At 39.7% G+C, this 17732-nt stretch overlaps 2 protein-coding genes across 2 annotated transcripts in view; both read right to left on the reverse strand.

The window, feature by feature from the left end:
- The window catches only part of LOC135225877 (nitric oxide synthase-like protein), a 467757-nt gene that overhangs the window by 290481 nt on the left and 159544 nt on the right, over window positions 1-17732 (reverse strand).
- LOC135220274 (mucin-2-like) overlaps window positions 5899-17732 on the reverse strand; it is a 116648-nt gene continuing 104814 nt past the window's right edge. The window contains exons 5-12 of the mRNA XM_064257537.1: window positions 15458-16729; window positions 14733-15113; window positions 13811-13993; window positions 13004-13285; window positions 12000-12710; window positions 11176-11424; window positions 10509-10702; window positions 5899-6819 (exon numbers count right to left, since the gene is read on the reverse strand). Coding sequence (XP_064113607.1) covers window positions 5899-6819; window positions 10509-10702; window positions 11176-11424; window positions 12000-12710; window positions 13004-13285; window positions 13811-13993; window positions 14733-15113; window positions 15458-16729 — 4193 coding nt within the window. The remainder of the gene's footprint in view (window positions 6820-10508; window positions 10703-11175; window positions 11425-11999; window positions 12711-13003; window positions 13286-13810; window positions 13994-14732; window positions 15114-15457; window positions 16730-17732) is intronic.

Here is a 17732-nt window from a genome sequence, read left to right on the forward strand (position 1 = left end):
ATTCAGGCATGGAAACAGATAGAAGGAATAACAGAAAATATCATGGAACTAAAAATATCAGAAAGAGCAAGCAGAGGTAGATTAATAGTGCCCAAAACTATACCAGGAAAAATAAGGAAAGCAACACAGAACATTAATCCACTACGCACCAGCATCGATAATGCAGCGTCTATTCAATGCGTTGCCAGCTCATCTGAGGAATATATCAGGAGTGAGCGTAGATGTGTTTAAGAATAAGCTCGACAAATATCTAAACTGCATCCCAGACCATCCAAGATTGGAAGATGCAAAATATACCGGAAGATGTACTAGCAACTCTCTGGTAGACATTAGAGGCGCCTCACACTGAGGGACCTGGGGCAACCCGAACGAACTGTAAGGTCTGTAAGGTAAGGTAAGGTCTCTCTTCCAAAATTAAGGCAATAGAAACAAAAACGAACTTAGATGAAAAGAGCGGGATATTGAGATACAAAAAATTAATGTGAAAGCACGGCCTTGTCTTTCAAGAGTAGGACGGGGGATATAAATGAAGTGTTATGGCTAGAGAGGTATAATTAATAAAGGTAACTTCAATAAAAATTTGTGTGTGTATGCTATGCTAGTAGGTGTATGTAGTATGTATGTATGTATGATATATATGTATATCATAATATATATATATATATATATATATGATACCCAAAACTATCTTATATGTATAGTATATATATATTATATTATATAATATATATATATTTTCCCAAAAAACCCTTCAATAAAAGTGTGCTCGTGTACGTATTACATATTAAGAAAACTGAAAATTACCATTCCAACACAAACAAGGCAAAAATACATGTGTTTATATATGTATATATATATATATATATATATATATATATCTTATATATATATATATATATATATATATATATATATATAGTTATGAATACTCGGGCTGCTGCCTCGATAATAAACTTAATATTGTAATCCAGACAGCAATCAGACTTTCTTATTTGTATACGTGAGTCTGGAAAAGATGCCAGCTAGCCATATGTGACACACATACACACATACATACGCACACACACACACACACCTATCGCCCGTCTTTTGCTTTGTACCTCCGAGGTCTTGGAATTTTTGACAAGCTCTATCTGGCAACTCAGCCCGTCTCCGAAATTGGAGCGGGCATCTTAACGAAAGCGGCCTAAGGTCGGTCTTAATCTCCTCCGGACTGCCCTCTCGTAAAGACGTGCTGCTGTGTGTCCCTCCTCAACCCAGACTGAGATAAACACTATGCAGCAAGCATACAAGCCTAGACTATAAACCGCAAAGGGCAGAAGAAACCGAGAGAGCGGACGGCAAATCTCCCAGTAACCGGTAGCTCGGAGTCAGGACACTTGCTTTTAGACCAAAGCACTAGAATTTATTAAACCAGGGGTATGTTTTGGTAGCTATTCTCCGCCACGCTGTTCCAAGCTTGGGCAGGTGAGAAGAGCGTATGAACCATTTCTCAGCCTAGATAGCTGTAAATTTGTCCCCTTGCTTGTTTTGAGAGATGTTAGTGTAAATAATTTTACTGTTCCCTGGGGTTGCTTTCCATCTCAGTAGAGTAAATCAATTTCACACTCTACCTCTGACTCGTTTTTTAATATTAATGGGTCGCTACAAGGTTCTTTAACAATGGATTCAAGGTAACGTAAGTTTATCAGATCCATCAATGCTCATAATAATATATATTAAATGTGCGTGCGTGTGTGTGTTTGTGTATTATATGCATGTGTAACATAGAGACAAAATAACAAAAACATCTACCCTAGATGGGAAAGAGACAGCGGAAAAATACCGGAAAAACATATTTTCCCAAAAAAAAGGTAGCCAAGAGAGAGAGAGAGAGAGAGAGAGAGAGAGAGAGAGAGAGAGAGAGAGAGAGAGAGAGAGAGAGAGAGAGAGAGCTTTCGTTTGTAAATGTTTCCACTCCAGCAAATCTCTTATCGCTTCGCGTCTCCCAGCTATCAACAGATATCATTCTACGCTTCATAAACGATGATACCGTATTCCAATATCTCCCCAATATCTGTTTTTTTTTTTTTTTTTTTTTTTTTTTTTTTTTTTTAACTTCTCTTCACCCTTTCGCAAACGACCGACGATGACACGGGCAATCGAACGCTAAGCAGCCCCATACAAGGACAAAAATGAAACAGGACGATGAAAGGAAAATCGAGCTCTGGTCCTGGGTCCTGGGTTTATAAAGACAGAACCGCCTCTTCAAGAGGAGAGAGTCAAGTTCTAGATTTCAGTTTCGACTTTAGAAAATATGGATTACTCTGTTTATCATTGTATTCAATCCTAACATTTTTGTAATGTTGTAATTCTAATCTTTTCAGTGAATTTTCGCTTACCCGGAGAGTAAGCTTACAAATTACTTTGTTTTTGTTTGTTTTTCAGTGAATTTTCGCTTACCCGGAGAGTAAGCTTACATATTACTTTGTTTTTGTTCTTGTTTTTCAGTGAATTTTCGCTTACCCGGAGAGCAAGCTCACATATTACTTGGTTTTTGTTCTTGTTCTTGTACTTGTTAAGAGCATAGGAAAGTCTACTAAAAAGGTCTGAAAAAAGTTGTTTCGCGTTGAGTTCAAGATACAGGAATTTTAGGATATGATATTACCCAAATTTCCTCTCCGAGGTCAGACCTCAGAGATCAAAGAACCTCACCATCCTTTCATTCCATCTTTTGCCAAAATTTCCTCTCCGAGGTCAGACCTCAGAGGTCAAACAGACTCGTCGTCCATTTATGCCCTCTTTTTCTCAAATTTCCTCTCGGAGGTCAGACTTCAGAGGTCAAACAACCTCATCATCCATTCATTCCATTTTTTGTCAAATTTCGTCTCTAAGGTCAGACCTCAGTGATCAAAGAAAATCATCGCCCATTTATTCCCTCTTTTACCATACTTTCCTCTCCAAGGCCAGACATCAGAGGTCAAACAGACTCGTCTCGTCGTCCATTAACTCCCTTTTTTGCCAAAATTTCTTCTCCGAGTTCAGACTTCAAGAGATCAAACAGAATCATCGTCCATTCATTCCCTTTTTTGCCAAAATTTCCTCTCCGATGTCAGACCTCAGAGGTCAAACAGACTCGTCGCCCATTCATTCATTCCACCGGGCAAAGATCTCCACTTTCTATTTTTTATCCTAATCCACTTCCACTTCGTTTCGCTTCATCCATTTTAAGCAGACGCTTGATCTCCGAAGATCAGGTCGGAATTCTTCCTTTCTCTGGCTGATATTTCTGTTCCTATTTCCTTTTTCTGTGTTTGTCTGGTTTCCTGGGGCTGTGACTATTTCAATTGTTAATAACCTTCACTTTGCAGTCAAAAACTAAACAAACAAAAATAGTAAAAATCTGAATCAGTGTTTAGTATCATTATATTTTTTCAAGACTGGGTGAATATTTGCATACCTTTTCAAGTTAATACTTTTCATTCTTGTTTATTCCTTTATTAATTTATACTTGTACAAATATAAAACTAAAAACTCCAGACTTCTCTTAAATACACTTTCAACTTATCGTCAACAAAAACCTCAAAATTACCAACAGGTAAAAAGGAAAAGAGGCCTTAACTCTTCAGAGCATCCCTCCCATACCCTTCGCGACGAACCCTCAAAGGGGAGGGCCACATCCCATCCCGGGTCTCCAAATCCCCAAAACGGACCCCCCTATACCTCCCCGCCTACGCATTCCCCTCACCTAAATTCAGCTCGATAAAATGCCTTAGTTGTTCTTGCTCTCTGGTTCTTCTCCCTCCACTCCCAGCCCTACCCCTACACCTCCCAGACCTTCCTCAATCTTGGGTCTCCATGGCTAGCTCTAGGGCACAAGACCCCCAGCCCCCATTCCCTGCTAGACCCCCCATTTCACAATTATTAGGCCCATTGTGGCACACAAAGGGTCTTTTATTGGCTACCCACGTACCTAATATCAACTTGGTCCTTCCTCGTTCCTCTCCCTCGCTCATTACTCGCGAAGACTCCTCGGCGAGACATGAAAAGGCCTTGAATGTTCAAACACTGTTATTTCACTTTCAAAAACAAGGAAGAATTTGCCATCAAGTATTTCTCTGTTCTTTTATCCTCTCCTCACCTACTGACTGTCAGTGAGTTTAAATCTACTTCCAGACACTACGAAACGACTCTCATGAAAATTCTCCATACAAGAAATCATCTTTTATTCATTAGGTTCCATTTCTAAATGTTGGAAACCTTAATTCATTTCCAAACAATGGCAAGGAGTGCTACTACGATTTCCTTTCCCAGCAAGGATCCTTCCCTTTTTTAACTCTCCCGTCTTCCCTCAAGAAAAACAAAGACGAACAGTGATTGTGCTCTGAACAGAAGTAAGTAGCCCCAGAGGAAATAAATGTCAGTTATTACTGTACCTCAAGGCAAGGTAAGTTATTCTCTTAAATACTGTCGTACAAGATCACAGGATTCTGGGATGAAACGAAAGGAATTCATAAAATATATTATTTTACAGAATAATACCCTTATAGAATAAGATGAAATAAACATTTATAGAAATACTCATTTCTTCGTATGTTATAAGGGCATAGCATAAGATGAAATGTGTTATATGGATTGCAATAAGTTTGTCTCTCTTTTTTTAATGTTCTCTTTTCAAGCAGCTGTCCTTTACAAGCATATTTTATTAACTATATAAAAATTACTATTTAAGACTAACGAAAGTGGCTACCTAAGCTCTTTTCTAGCCCAGACGTGAAAAAAGAGGAAAAATTAAAAAAAAGAAGTGTGACTTCAAAACAATCAACAAGAAATTCCTGAGAATCGGTAGTCAAAGTACGGCACGATGGCAATTACCACAATCCACTATCACGACTCACATTAAAAAAAAAATTAAAGGAAAAAGAAAAACAAAACTCAAACATGAAAAGCCAAACTGTAAACTCCCTCCGCCATTATACTTCTCAAACATGCATACCAAGTCGGAGGACGAATTCTTTTCGAAAACATGATGCTAAAAGCGACAACTGCCGGAGAAAAACCAAGAGGGAAATGTCACATTCGGCTCTGAGGACCTTTCCCCTGCGACACAAGTTAAGGACCGGGAAGAAGGAAAAGAATGGAAGAACCGAGAGATGGAATGTTATCCATGACTCCGATTACCAACTCGTGTTTTATTATTCGCCTTACGTCGAGCATCATTTTAGGCCAAACTTTTATGTGCTATTTACTTCTGGTACTGTTCAATAGTAGTAGTAGTAGTAGCAGCAGTAGTAGTAGTAGTAGTAGTAGTAGTAGTAGTAGTAGTAGAGGAGGAGGAGGAGGAGGAGGAGGAGGAGGAGGAGGAGGAGGAGGAGGAGGAGGAGACGAAGCGGAGGAAGAATCATTATAAAGTAATGTCATTCTTTTCCAAAGTAAAATCCAAGGTTGGAAAACAAAACAAAAAAAAACCATTGACAAGAAATTGCTAACAAAACACTAAATTTAACCATCTCCAAGACGAGGGAACTAAAACATATCATTGTTTACGAGACAAAAAACTTTGAGACTTAAACTACGTCCGTTTAAAGCTTATTTTAGGTTGTTTGCCTTCTTATTATCCAGTATACTAACAGAGTTCGGGTTTATGCCTCGTGAAATAAACATGGGTAATAAAATTGTAGCCAAATGAATATCTGTCAGGTTGTCAGATATTTAAATAAACGAATAAATGTCTATATACATAAACATACAAAACAATAAACAAACAAGAAGGCTGGCAGCTCGTAATCAATAATCTTTAACAAGAATCCAACTTATAATCCTAATAACAGATATAAAATCAAACAAATAAACGAAAGGTCATCGTGAATAACAACTTCAACCTCTTCCTTCCTCCTTCCTGCATCATCCTTCTTCATTTCACTTCCTACTCTTCTTCCTGTCAACCCTTCCTACAACTCCAGGACTAGACCTTCTTCTTCTTCTTCTTCTCTTCCTCTTCTTCTCATTCATTTGCTCAGGACTCAATGAGGCGATGAGGAGGGGGCTGAAGCTGCGACAGACGGGGATGAGTGCCAGGATGAGAAGAGGAAGGGGAGGAGAGTAGGGAGGGGGAACAGAAAGGAAAGTAAGGAGGAGTGCAGAAGGGGAGTAGGGAGGTAGGAATGAGGGATGAGTGAAGTGAAAGCAGAGAGGAAAGATGACAGAAGGGGGAAAAGGTAGAGGTGAGGCAAGAGGGCAAGGGGACGAGTGAGGGGGAAGGAGGAGAGGGGGAAGGAGGGAGGTGGGAAGGGTGGGCGTTGAAGAAGGAGACACGGTGGGGATGGAGGTGCAGAAGGAGAAAGGAGTGTTGGAGAAGGATAGAGGGTGGAGGAAAAGGTTTGTTGGAGACGGAAACAGGAAGATGGAGGAAAAGGTTTGTTGGAGACGGAAATAGGAAGATGGAGGAAAAGGTTTGTTGGAGACGGAAATAGGAGGGTGGAGGAAAAGGTTTGTTGGAAATGGAAATAGGAAGGTGAAGGAAAAGGTTTGTTGTAGATGGAAATAGGAGAATGGAGGAAAAGGTTTGTTGGAGAAGGAAATAGGAGGGTGGAGGAAAAGGTTTGTTGGAGAAGGAAATAGGAGGGTGGAGGAAAAGGTTTGTTGGAGAAGGAAATAGGAAGGTGGAGGAAAAGGTTTGTTGTAGATGGAAATAGGAGAATGGAGGAAAAGGTTTGTTGGAGACGGAAACAGGATGGTGAGAGGGGGAAGCAGTTGGAGAAAGAACACACTTGGTGAGAGGCAGAAGAGTGCTGTTGGAGAACGAGAGGGTTGTAGGAAGTTGGAGTAGAGGAAGAAGCGCTAAGAAAAGGGAAGAGAGTGCAGATGAATGAGAAGCGTTGGGGAACAAAAGAGGACGGAAAGGAAGAACAGCGGGAAGTGTTGGAAAAGGAAGGAAAATGAAGAGAGACACAGGATGCTGGCAAATGAAGATTTCAGGAAAGAGAAGAAGAGATGTTGGAGAAAGGTTCAGTCAGGGAGAGGGGGGGGGGAGGAGGGGAGCCCTGGAGAAGTAACCAAGGTGAAAGGGAGGAGGGGGGCTGAATCATGCATTTAGAAGAACGAGCGAAGAGGAGAGAGAGAGAGAGAGAGAGAGAGAGAGAGAGAGAGAGAGAGAGAGACTCTCAGGAGCGAAAGAGATGCTCCTTCATTAGACAGATTTTCTTCTGAGAACTGCCGGCATCAGACATCACATTAATGTGACCCAAGAGTAAATGCTGCCACGTTTAGAGTGAATAATCTTTCTCAATGTAGTTTTTATGGGCCCGGGCCACAGAATTTTGCTAAGGAATTTATAGTTCGTGTGCACTGGGATATACACACACCCACATATGCGCGAAAGCACGCACATCACACACACACACACACACACAATATAGTGTATATATATATATATATATATATATATATATATATATATATATATATATATATAGTTATATATATATAACTATATATATATATAAATATACACATATATATATTAAATATTGAAATCAGGGCTTGATTGAAGAGCATCTTTATTTGCGACTAGTTTCGGAGATTTACTTCCTCCGTCATCGGGCAATCTATAATGGAATATGAGTTACACTTATAATCAATGAAGTAATATAAGTTGCATTAAAACAAAGCAAATAAAATAGAATTATACAATTGACTATAACTTACATTAAAATAAACAAAGCAAAAATAAAATAAAAAAAATTACACAATTATAAGACATAATAACCTAAACCCACAGCAAAATCTTGAAATATAGAGAAATACTCAATGTCCGTTGTCAAAGAGAGCAGAAATTATATATATATATATATATATATATATATATATATATATACTATATATATATATATATATATATATATAATTACAAGACCCCTTCTTACCCTTCGGAAAGGTCCTATTGCCTTCCAGCTCTCATCAGGTCCTTTAAGAATGAAGTTGCAAGCCTTACGCCCTCTTATTGCCCCATCTTATTCACATCTGGGTCGACGAGTGGAATGTCGGCCGATTTCGACGATAGACCTTACAAACCCGAGCCCAATGCCCCGCATTACACTCCACAACCAAGAGGACACATCATTACACTTAAAAAATCGAAATCATCCATTGGACTGGCGTCTCAGAAACTGCCGGAAACTTGTAGCGAAGTTTGTTCATAGTGAGCAAAGAAAATGGAGGTTTTTTGCTTGTTTTGCGTTTTTTCAGTTACTCATTTCGCTCCTGTTATTGCAACCACACAAAACACACCGAAATTCACTGGAATTTGGTTCTTGAAATACTTCCCATTCCGGCCTGTAGCAAATAAAAGCAATTGTAAATAATGGGAACGAGTATTTTATTGCTACATGTTAGCCGTCGTGGTGCATTTGTAGGAATGGGCTTAGTTGTTTGTTAGCAATTAAGGTTGTTTACCGCCCTATTTTTCCTAGTCAGCAAATATCACGTTAATTAAATGGACACGAAATGACGTTTCATGAAGATAATAGCATGGAGTAGTCCGGAACCATTAAACTATACCGAAAAATTACTATTTAAAGTTGAAGGGGGATAAAAAGGCCTGATTTGGACCTGTGGACTCTGACCTAAAATGGGGTTGACCAAGTGGGTTGAGGTCAAAGTGGGTTGTACAGTCCAGGCCTTACCATACAGACAGGACACCATAAAGCAAGGGCCCGTGATGGCATAAGGCCGTTTTTATGTAAAATCAATCACAAGCAGTTCAAAAGATGAATGGTAAGAGCAAAGAAATACAAAAGCAAGAGGCAAATACCTAAGTAAAGAGGTGGTGGCTTTACTTACTTAATAAACTAAACATTCAACAAAAACGTACGAAGATGAACTAAGGTTGCGAAGTGTCACTAAATCACGAAATGCAACCTGGTAACATTCAAACATTAAGTCTCATTTCGTTTTATCTTATATTCTCTAAAGCATTAATTACTATCTACCTCACTTATTTGCTCTTGTCTTCTACATTCAATTTTTTTTTTCAACAAACTTCGCAAACTCAAAGTTTTCATGAAGATACGCCATAACATTTATTACCATATTCTGATTTTTAAAATAAATGTATTCCCATTTTCTATTTTGCCAATAAATGTATCCCATTTTCTGTCTTTAAAATATATCTATATTCATTTTCAATGCTTTTATAATAAATTTAGTCCCGTTTATAATTTATTAAGAAAAAATTTGTTTTTTTCTCTCTATTTACAAATCTAATTCCTTCCCATCGCTTTCCGTTTCCTTGTCGGAAGTTGGATCCCTTACAATTTTCCTCCCTTAATTTCGTTCCTACTTTTTTCGTGGGAGCTCCCTCCTCAATCACGTTTCGCTCCCTTCACCTGCGCCGCCGCCTCCTCCTCCTCCTCTTCCTCCTCCTCCTCCTCCTCTCCACTTTTCTCCTTCCTATTCCTCTTCCTCCTGCCCCTCCCTCCGTCCCTTCGTTTGTAACTCTTCCTTGTGGAATCTCTCTCTCCACTGGAAAGTGAGGCGAGTCGGCTCCCGCGTAGTAATTGGATTGCCAAAACTGCCTATCTTCATGGAATTAATGTAGCGCGTAAGAGTCATATGAATATAGGAAAAATTATCAATAGTACATACAAATAAAATCTATGTTGCTGGCTGAACTGGAACGAATAGGAAATGAAAGAAAATAAAAGCATTAATCGTGAGAATTTTTCTTCCCGGTGTACCAAGACTAAGCTTTAAATCATCTTTCCAACAGGGCATGAAAAAAGTCTACGGTGTTTGAGCAAACAATTTCACGTATCCGTTGTTTCATAGTCTTCAGAAGAGGCAAGTGTATAAAAGGTTCACGTAGTTTTAACGCTTCGTGTGGCAAACTGTCTACACCAATGTAATGTTGAATGTTGGGATGATGCACTACTATTCAATAAGCGTTTTCAGATTGAAAATATAGTAATAATCATATCAATAGTAATGCCACACTCTCAACTACATGAACAAGTCATACAAATTCACCTCGGACTAGTAGATCTGCTCTTTATGTAACAACATAATTATCACATTACTTAAAACAAATCAGATAAATAATCTTTTCTATGTCACAACGACAGGCACCAACTAGAGCACCTATTGGCAACTGTGCCAAGTCGAGTGGGCGTGGCTCCTGTATTAACATAAGATAAATTCAGTCACTCGCTAGACCCATTTCAAGCATCGCTGAGCAAAGTAACATTATTTCCAAGGGTAGAAAGATTAGGAGTCATTACTGTAGTGGATAGGACAGCCATCAAGGATCTAGCTTTGTTACCTGGGAACTGCAAACGAAACACCTTGATGGAAAAAGACTAATTCAAGGTTTAGAGGAAGACCGAAACAAAGGATTTTTTTTCTTTTTTACCTCGAAGGAAGGTCGAGCCTAAAGAAATTTTACCACAAGGGGAGGTCGAGCCTAAAGAAATTCTACCACAAGGGGAGGTCGAGCCTAAAGTTATTTTACCACAAAGGGATATCGAGCCTACAGAATTTTTAGCACAAGGGGAGTTCGAGCCTAAAGAAATTTTACCATAATGGGAGGTTGAGCCTACAGAATTTTTACCACAAGGAGAGGTCGAGCCTAAAGAATCTTTACCACAATGAAAGGTAGAGCCTAAAGAATTTTTACCACAAGGGGAGGTCGAGCCTAAAGAATCTTCACCACAATGAAAGGTAGAGCCTAAAGAATTTTTACCACAAAGGGAGGTCGAACCTACAGAATTTTTATCATAAGGGGAGGTCAAGCCTACAGAATTTTTACCACAAGGGGGGGTTGCGCCTACAGAATTTTTACCACAAGGGGAGGTCGAGCCTAAAGAATTTTTACCACAAGGGGAGGTCGAGCCTAAGAAATTTTACCACAATGGGAGGTTGAGCCAAAAAATTTTACCACAAAGGGAGGTCAAGCCTAAAGAATATTCACCACAATGAAAGGTAGAGCCTAAAGAATTTTTACCACAAGGGGAGGTCGAGCCTAAAGAATTTTTACCACAAGGGGAGGTCGAGCCTAAAGAATTTTACCACAAGGGGAGGTCAAGGCTACAGAATTTTTACCACAAGGGGAGGTTACGCTTACAAAATTTTTACCACAAGGGGAGGTCGAGCCTACAGAATTTTTACCACAAGGGGAGGTCACGCCTAAAAATTCTTTACCACAATGAGAGGTCGAGCCTAAAGAAATATTACCACAAGGGGAGGTCGAGCCTAAAGAAATATTACCACAAGGGGAGGTCGAGCCTACAGAATATTTACCACAAGGGGAGGTCGAGCCTACAGAATTTTTACCACAAGGGGAGTTCGAGCCTACAGAATTTTTACCACAAGGGGAGGTAAAGCCTAAAGAATTTTTACCACAAAGGGAGGTTGAACCTACAGAATTTTTACTACAAGGGGAGGTCGCACCTACAAAATTTTTACCACAAGGGGAGGTCGCACCTAAAAATCTTTAGCACAATGAAAGGTCGAGCCTAAAGAATTTTTAACACAAGGGGAGGTCGCGCCTACAGAATTTTTACCACAAGTTGAGGTTGAGACTACAGAATTTTTACCACAAGGGAAGGTTGAGACTACAGAATTTTTACCACAAGGGGAGGTTGACATTACAGAATTTTTACCACAAGGGGAGGTCGAGCCTACAGAATTTTTACCACAAGGGGAGGTTGAGAGTACAGAATTTTTACCACAAGAGGAGTTCGAACTTAAGAAATCTTTACCACAATAAAAGGTCGAGCCTAAAGAATTTTTACCACAACGGGAGGTTGGGACTACAGAGTTTTTACAACAAGGGGAGGTTGTGACTACAGAATTTGCACCACAAGAGGAAGTTGAGTCTACAGAATTTTTACCTCAAGGGGAGATTGACCCTACAGAATTTTCTCCACAATTGGAGGTTGAGCCTACAGAATTTTTACTACAAAGGGAGGTCGAGACTATAGAATTTTTACAACAAAGAGAGGTTAAGCCTACAGAATTTTTACCACAAGGAGAGGTTGACACTACAGAATTTTTACCACAAGGAGAGGTTGAGCCTACAGAATTTTTACCACAAGGAGAGGTTAAGACTACAGAATTTTTACCACAAGGAGAGGTTGATACTACAGAATTTTTACCATAAGGAGAGGTTGACACTACAGAATTTATACCACAAGGGGAGGTTGAGTCTACAGAATTTTTACCACAAGGAGAGGTTGAGCCTACAGAATTTTTACCACAAGGAGAGGTTGACACTACAGAATTTTTACCACAAGGAGAGGTTGACACTACAGAATTTTTACCACAAGAAGAGGTTAAGCTTAAAGAATTTTTACCACAAGGAGAGGTTGACACTACAGAATTTTTACCACAAGGGGAGGTTGACACTACAAAATTTTTACCATAAGGAGAGGTTGAGACTACAGAATTTTTACCACAAGGAGAGGTTGAGACTACAGAATTTTTACCACAAGGAGAGGTTGAGACTACAGAATTTTTACCACAAGGAGAGGTTGGGACTACAGAATTTTTACCACAAGGAGAGGTTGACACTACAGAATTTTTACCACAAGGAGAGGTTGACACTACAAAATTTTTACCATAAAGGGAGGTCGAGACTACAGAATTTTTAACACAAGGGGAGGTCGAGCCTACAAAATTTTTACCACAAGGGGAGGTTGACCCTACAGAATTTTTACCACAAGGGGAAGTCGAGCCTAAAGAATTTTTACCACAAAGGGAGGTCGAGCCTAAAGAATTTTACCAAAAGGGGATGTCGAGCCTACAGAATTTTTATCATAAGGGGAGGTCAAGCCTACAGAATTTTTACCACAAGGGGAGGTTGCGCCTACAAAATTTTTACCACAAGGGGAGGTCGAGCATAAAGAATTTTTACCACAAGGGGAGGTCAAGCCTAAAGAATTTTTATCATAAGGGGAGGTCAAGGCTACAGAATTTTTACCATACAAAATTTTTACCACAAGGGGAGGTCGAGCCTACAGAATTTTACCACAAGGGGAGGTCGAGCCTACAGAATTTTTACCACAAGGGGAGGTCGAGCCTACAGAATTTTTACCACAAGGGGAGGTCGAGCCTACAGAATTTTTACCACAAGGGGAGGTCACGCCTAAGGAATCTTTACCAAAATGAGAGGTCGAGCCTAAAGAAATATTACCACAAGGGGAGGTCGAGCCTACAGAATTTTTACCACAAGGGGAGGTCGAGCCTACAGAATTTTTACCACAAGGGGAGGTCGAGCCTACAGAATTTTTACCACAAGGGGAGTTCGAGCCTACAGAATTTTTACCACAAGGGGAGGTAAACCCTAAAGAATTTTTACCACAAAGGGAGGTTGAGCCTACAGAATTTTTACCACAAGGGGAGGTCGCACCTACAGAATTTTTACCACAAGGGGAAGTCACGCCTAAAAATCTTTACCACAATGAAAAGTCGAGCCTAAAGAATTTTTAACACAAGGGGAGGTCGAGCCTACAGAATTTTTACCACAAGGGGAAGTCACGCCTAAAATCTTTACCACAATGAAAAGTCGAGCCTAAGAAAATTTTTTTTAAAAAAAACTTTTTCCACAAAGGGGGGGTCGAGGCCTACAGAATTTTTACCACAAGGGGAGATCACGCCTAAAAATCTTTACCACAATGAAAGGTTGAGCCTAAAGAATTTTTAACACAAGGGGAGGTCGAGCCTACAGAATTTTTACCCCAATAGGAAGTTGAGACTACAAAATTTTTATCACAAGGGGAGTTTGAGACTACAGATTTTTTACCACAAGGGGAGTTCGAGACTAAGAAATCTTTACCACAATGAAAGGTCGAGCCTAAAGAATTTTTACCACAAGGGGAGGTCGAGCCTACAGAATTTTTACCACAAGGGGAGGTCGAGCCTACAGAATTTTTACCACAAGTTGAGGTTGAGCCTACAGAATTTTTACCACAAGGGAAGGTAGAGACTACAGAATTTTTACCACAAGGGGAGGTCGAGCCTACAGAATTTTTACCACAAGGGGAGGTTGAGACTACAGAATTTTTACCACAAGAGGAGTTCGAGCTTAAGAAATCTTTACCACAAAGAAAGGTCGAGCCTACAGAATTTTTACAACAAGGGGAGGTTGTGACTACAGAATTTGCACCAAAAGAGGAGGTTGAGTCTACAGAATTTTTACCTCAAGGGGAGATTGACACTACAGAATTTTCTCCACAATTGGAGGTTGAGCCTACAGAATTTTTACTACAAAGGGAGGTCGAGACTACAGAATTTTTACCACAAGGAGAGGTTGAGACTACAGAATTTTTACCACTAGGAGAGGTTTGAGCCTAATTTTACAAGAATTTTTAATACCACCAAGGAGAGGGTTGCTTTACTAACAGAATTTTTTTACCACAAGGGAGAGTTTGAGACTTACAAAAAGGATTTTGTAACCACAAGGAAGTTGACGCTAAACAGAATTTATTTTTACCACAAGGAGAGGTTAGACTAAACAAGTTTTTACCACAAGGAGAGGTTGAGGCCTACAGAATTTTACCACAAGGAGAGGTTGAGACTACAGAATTTTTACCACAAGGGGAGGTTGAGTCTACAGAATTTTTACCACAAGGAGAGGTTGAGCCTACAGAATTTTTAACCACAAGGAGAGGTTGAAACTACAGAATTTTTACCACAAGGAGAGGTTGAGACTACAGACTTTTTACCACAAGAAAAGGTTGAGCCTAAACAATTTTTACCACAAGGAGAGGTTGATACTACAGAATTTTTACCACAAGGGGAGGTTGACACTACAAAATTTTTACCATAAGGAGAGGTTGACACTACAGAATTTTTACCACAAGGAGAGGTTGAGACTACAGAATTTTTACCACAAGGAGAGGTTGAGACTACAGAATTTTTACCACAAGGAGAGGTTGAGACTACAGAATTTTTACCACAAGGAGAGGTTGACACCACAGAATTTTTACCACAAGGAGAGGTTGAGACTACAGAATTTTTACCATAAGGGGAGGTTGAGACTACAGAATTTTTAACACAAGGGGAGGTCGAGCCTACAGAATTTTTACCACAAGGGGAGGTTGACACTACAGAATTTTTACCATAAGGGGAGGTTGAGCCTACAGAATTTTTACCATAAGGGGAGAATGAGCCTAAAAAATTTTTGCCACAAAGGGAGGTTGAGACTACAGAATTTTTACCACAAGGGGAGGTTGACACTACAGAATTTTTACCATAAGGGGAGATTGACCCTAAAGAATTTTTACTACAAGGGGAAGTTCATATTACAGTATTTTTACCATAAGGGGAGATTGAGCCTACAGAATTTTTACCATAAGGGGAGATTGTGCCTAAAGAATTATTACCACAAAGGGAGGTTGAGCCTACAAAATTTTTATCATAGTGGAGATTGAGCCTACAGAATTTTTACAACAAGGAGAGGTTGAAACTACAGAATTCTTACCACAAGGGGAGGTCGAGCCTAAAGAATTTTCACCATAAGGGGAGATTGAGCCTATAGAATTTTTACCACAAAGGAAAGTTGAGACCACAGAATTTTTACCATAAAGGGAGATTGAGACTACAGAATTTTTACCACAAGGAGAGGTTGAGACTAGGGAATTTTTACCACAACGGCAGGTTGAGCCTACAGAATTTTTACCACAAGAGGAGGTTGAGCCTAAAGAATTTTTACCACAAGGAGAGGTTGACACTACAGAATTTTTACCACAAGGGGAGGTTGATACTACAAAATTTTTACCATAAGGAGAGGTTGACACTACAGAATTTTTACCACAAGGAGAGGTTGAGACTACAGAATTTTTACCACAAGGAGAGGTTGACACTACAGAATTTTTACCACAAGGAGAGGTTGACACTACAGAATTTTTACCACAAGGAGAGGTTGAGACTGCAGAATTTTTACCATAAGGGGAGGTCGAGACTACAGAATTTTTAACACAAGGGGAGGTCGAGCCTACAGAATTTTTACCACAAGGGGAGGTTGACACTAATGAATTTTTACTACAAGGGGAGTTTGAGCCTACAGAATTTCTACCATAAGGTGAGAATGAGCCTAAGGAATTTTTACCACAAAGGGAGGTTGAGACTACAGAATTTTTACCACAAGGGGAGGTTGAAACTACAGAATTTTTAGCATAAGGGGAGATTGAGCCTAAAGAATTTTTACCACAAGGGGAAGTTGAGACTACAGAATTTTTACCATATGGGGAGATTGTGCCTAAAGAATTTTTACCACAAAGGGAGGTTGAGCCTACAGAATTTTTACAACCAGGAGAGGTTGAGACTACAGAATTTTTACCACAAGGGGAGTTCGAGCCTAAAGAATTTTCACCATAGGGGGAGATTGAGCCTAAAGAATTTTTACCACAAAGGGAGGTTGAGCCTACAGAATTTTTACCATAAGGGGAGATTGAGACTACAGAATTTTTACCATAAGGAGAGGTTGAGACTAGGGAATTTTTACCACAAGGGGAGGTTGAGCCTACAGTATTTTTACTGTAAGGGGAGATTGAGCGTAAAGAATTTTTACCACAAGGGGAGGTTGAGCCTACAGAATTTTTACCACAAAGGGAGGTCGAGATCAAATCCTTTTTACCACAATGGGAGGTTGACACTACAGAATTTTTACCACAAGGGGAGGTTGAGACAACAGAATTTTTACCACAATGGGAGGTTAGGCCTACAGAATTTTTACCACAAAGGGAGGTTGAGCCTACAAAATTTTTAACACAATGGGAGGTTAAGCCTAAAGAATTTTTACCACAAAGGGAGGTTGAGCCTACAGAATTTTTACCATAATGGGAGATTGAGACTACAGAATTTTTACCACAAGGAGAGGTTGAGACTACAGAATTTTTACCATAAGGAGAGGTTGAGACTACAGAATTTTTACCACAGAGGGAGGTTGAGCCTACAGAATTTTTACCGCAATGGGATGGTGAGCCTAAAGAATTTTTACCACAAAGGGAGGTTGAGCCTACAGAATTTTTACCATAAAGGGAGATTGAGACTACAGCATTTTCACAACAAGGAGAGGTTGATACTACAGAATTTTTACCATAAGGGGAGGTTAAGCCTACAGAATTTTTACCATAGGGGAGATTGAGCTTCCAGAATTTTTACCACAAAGGGAGGTTGAGCCTACAGAATTTTTAGCATAAGGGGAGATTGAGACTACAGAATTTTTACCACAAGAGGAAGTTGAGACTACAGAATTTTCACCACAAAGGGAGGTCGAGCCTAAATAATATTTACCATAGGGGAGATTGAGCTTCCAGAATTTTTACCACAAAGGGAGGTTGAGCCTCCAGAATTTTTACCACAAAGGGAGGTTGAGCCTACAGAATTTTTACCATAGGGGAGATTGAGCTTTCAGAATTTTTACCGCAAAGGGAGGTTGAGCCTACAGAATTTTTACCATAAGGGGAGATTGAGTCTAGAGAATTTTTACCACAAGAGGAAGTTGAGACTACAGAATTTTTACCACAAGGAGAGGTTAAGCCTACAAAATTTTTACCACAAACGGAGGTTGAGCCTACAGAATTTTTACCATAAGGGGAGATTGAGCCTAAAGAATACCACAAAAAAGGAAGAGGTTGAGCCTACAGAATTTGTTTTTTACCATAAGGGGAATTGAGCCTAAAGAATTTTTTTACCCACAAACAGGGAGGTTGAGCCTAAGAATACCACAAGGGAGAGTTACCAAAGGGGAAGAT

Source organism: Macrobrachium nipponense, chromosome 20, assembly GCF_015104395.2.
Source record: "Macrobrachium nipponense isolate FS-2020 chromosome 20, ASM1510439v2, whole genome shotgun sequence".
NCBI lineage: Eukaryota > Metazoa > Arthropoda > Malacostraca > Decapoda > Palaemonidae > Macrobrachium > Macrobrachium nipponense.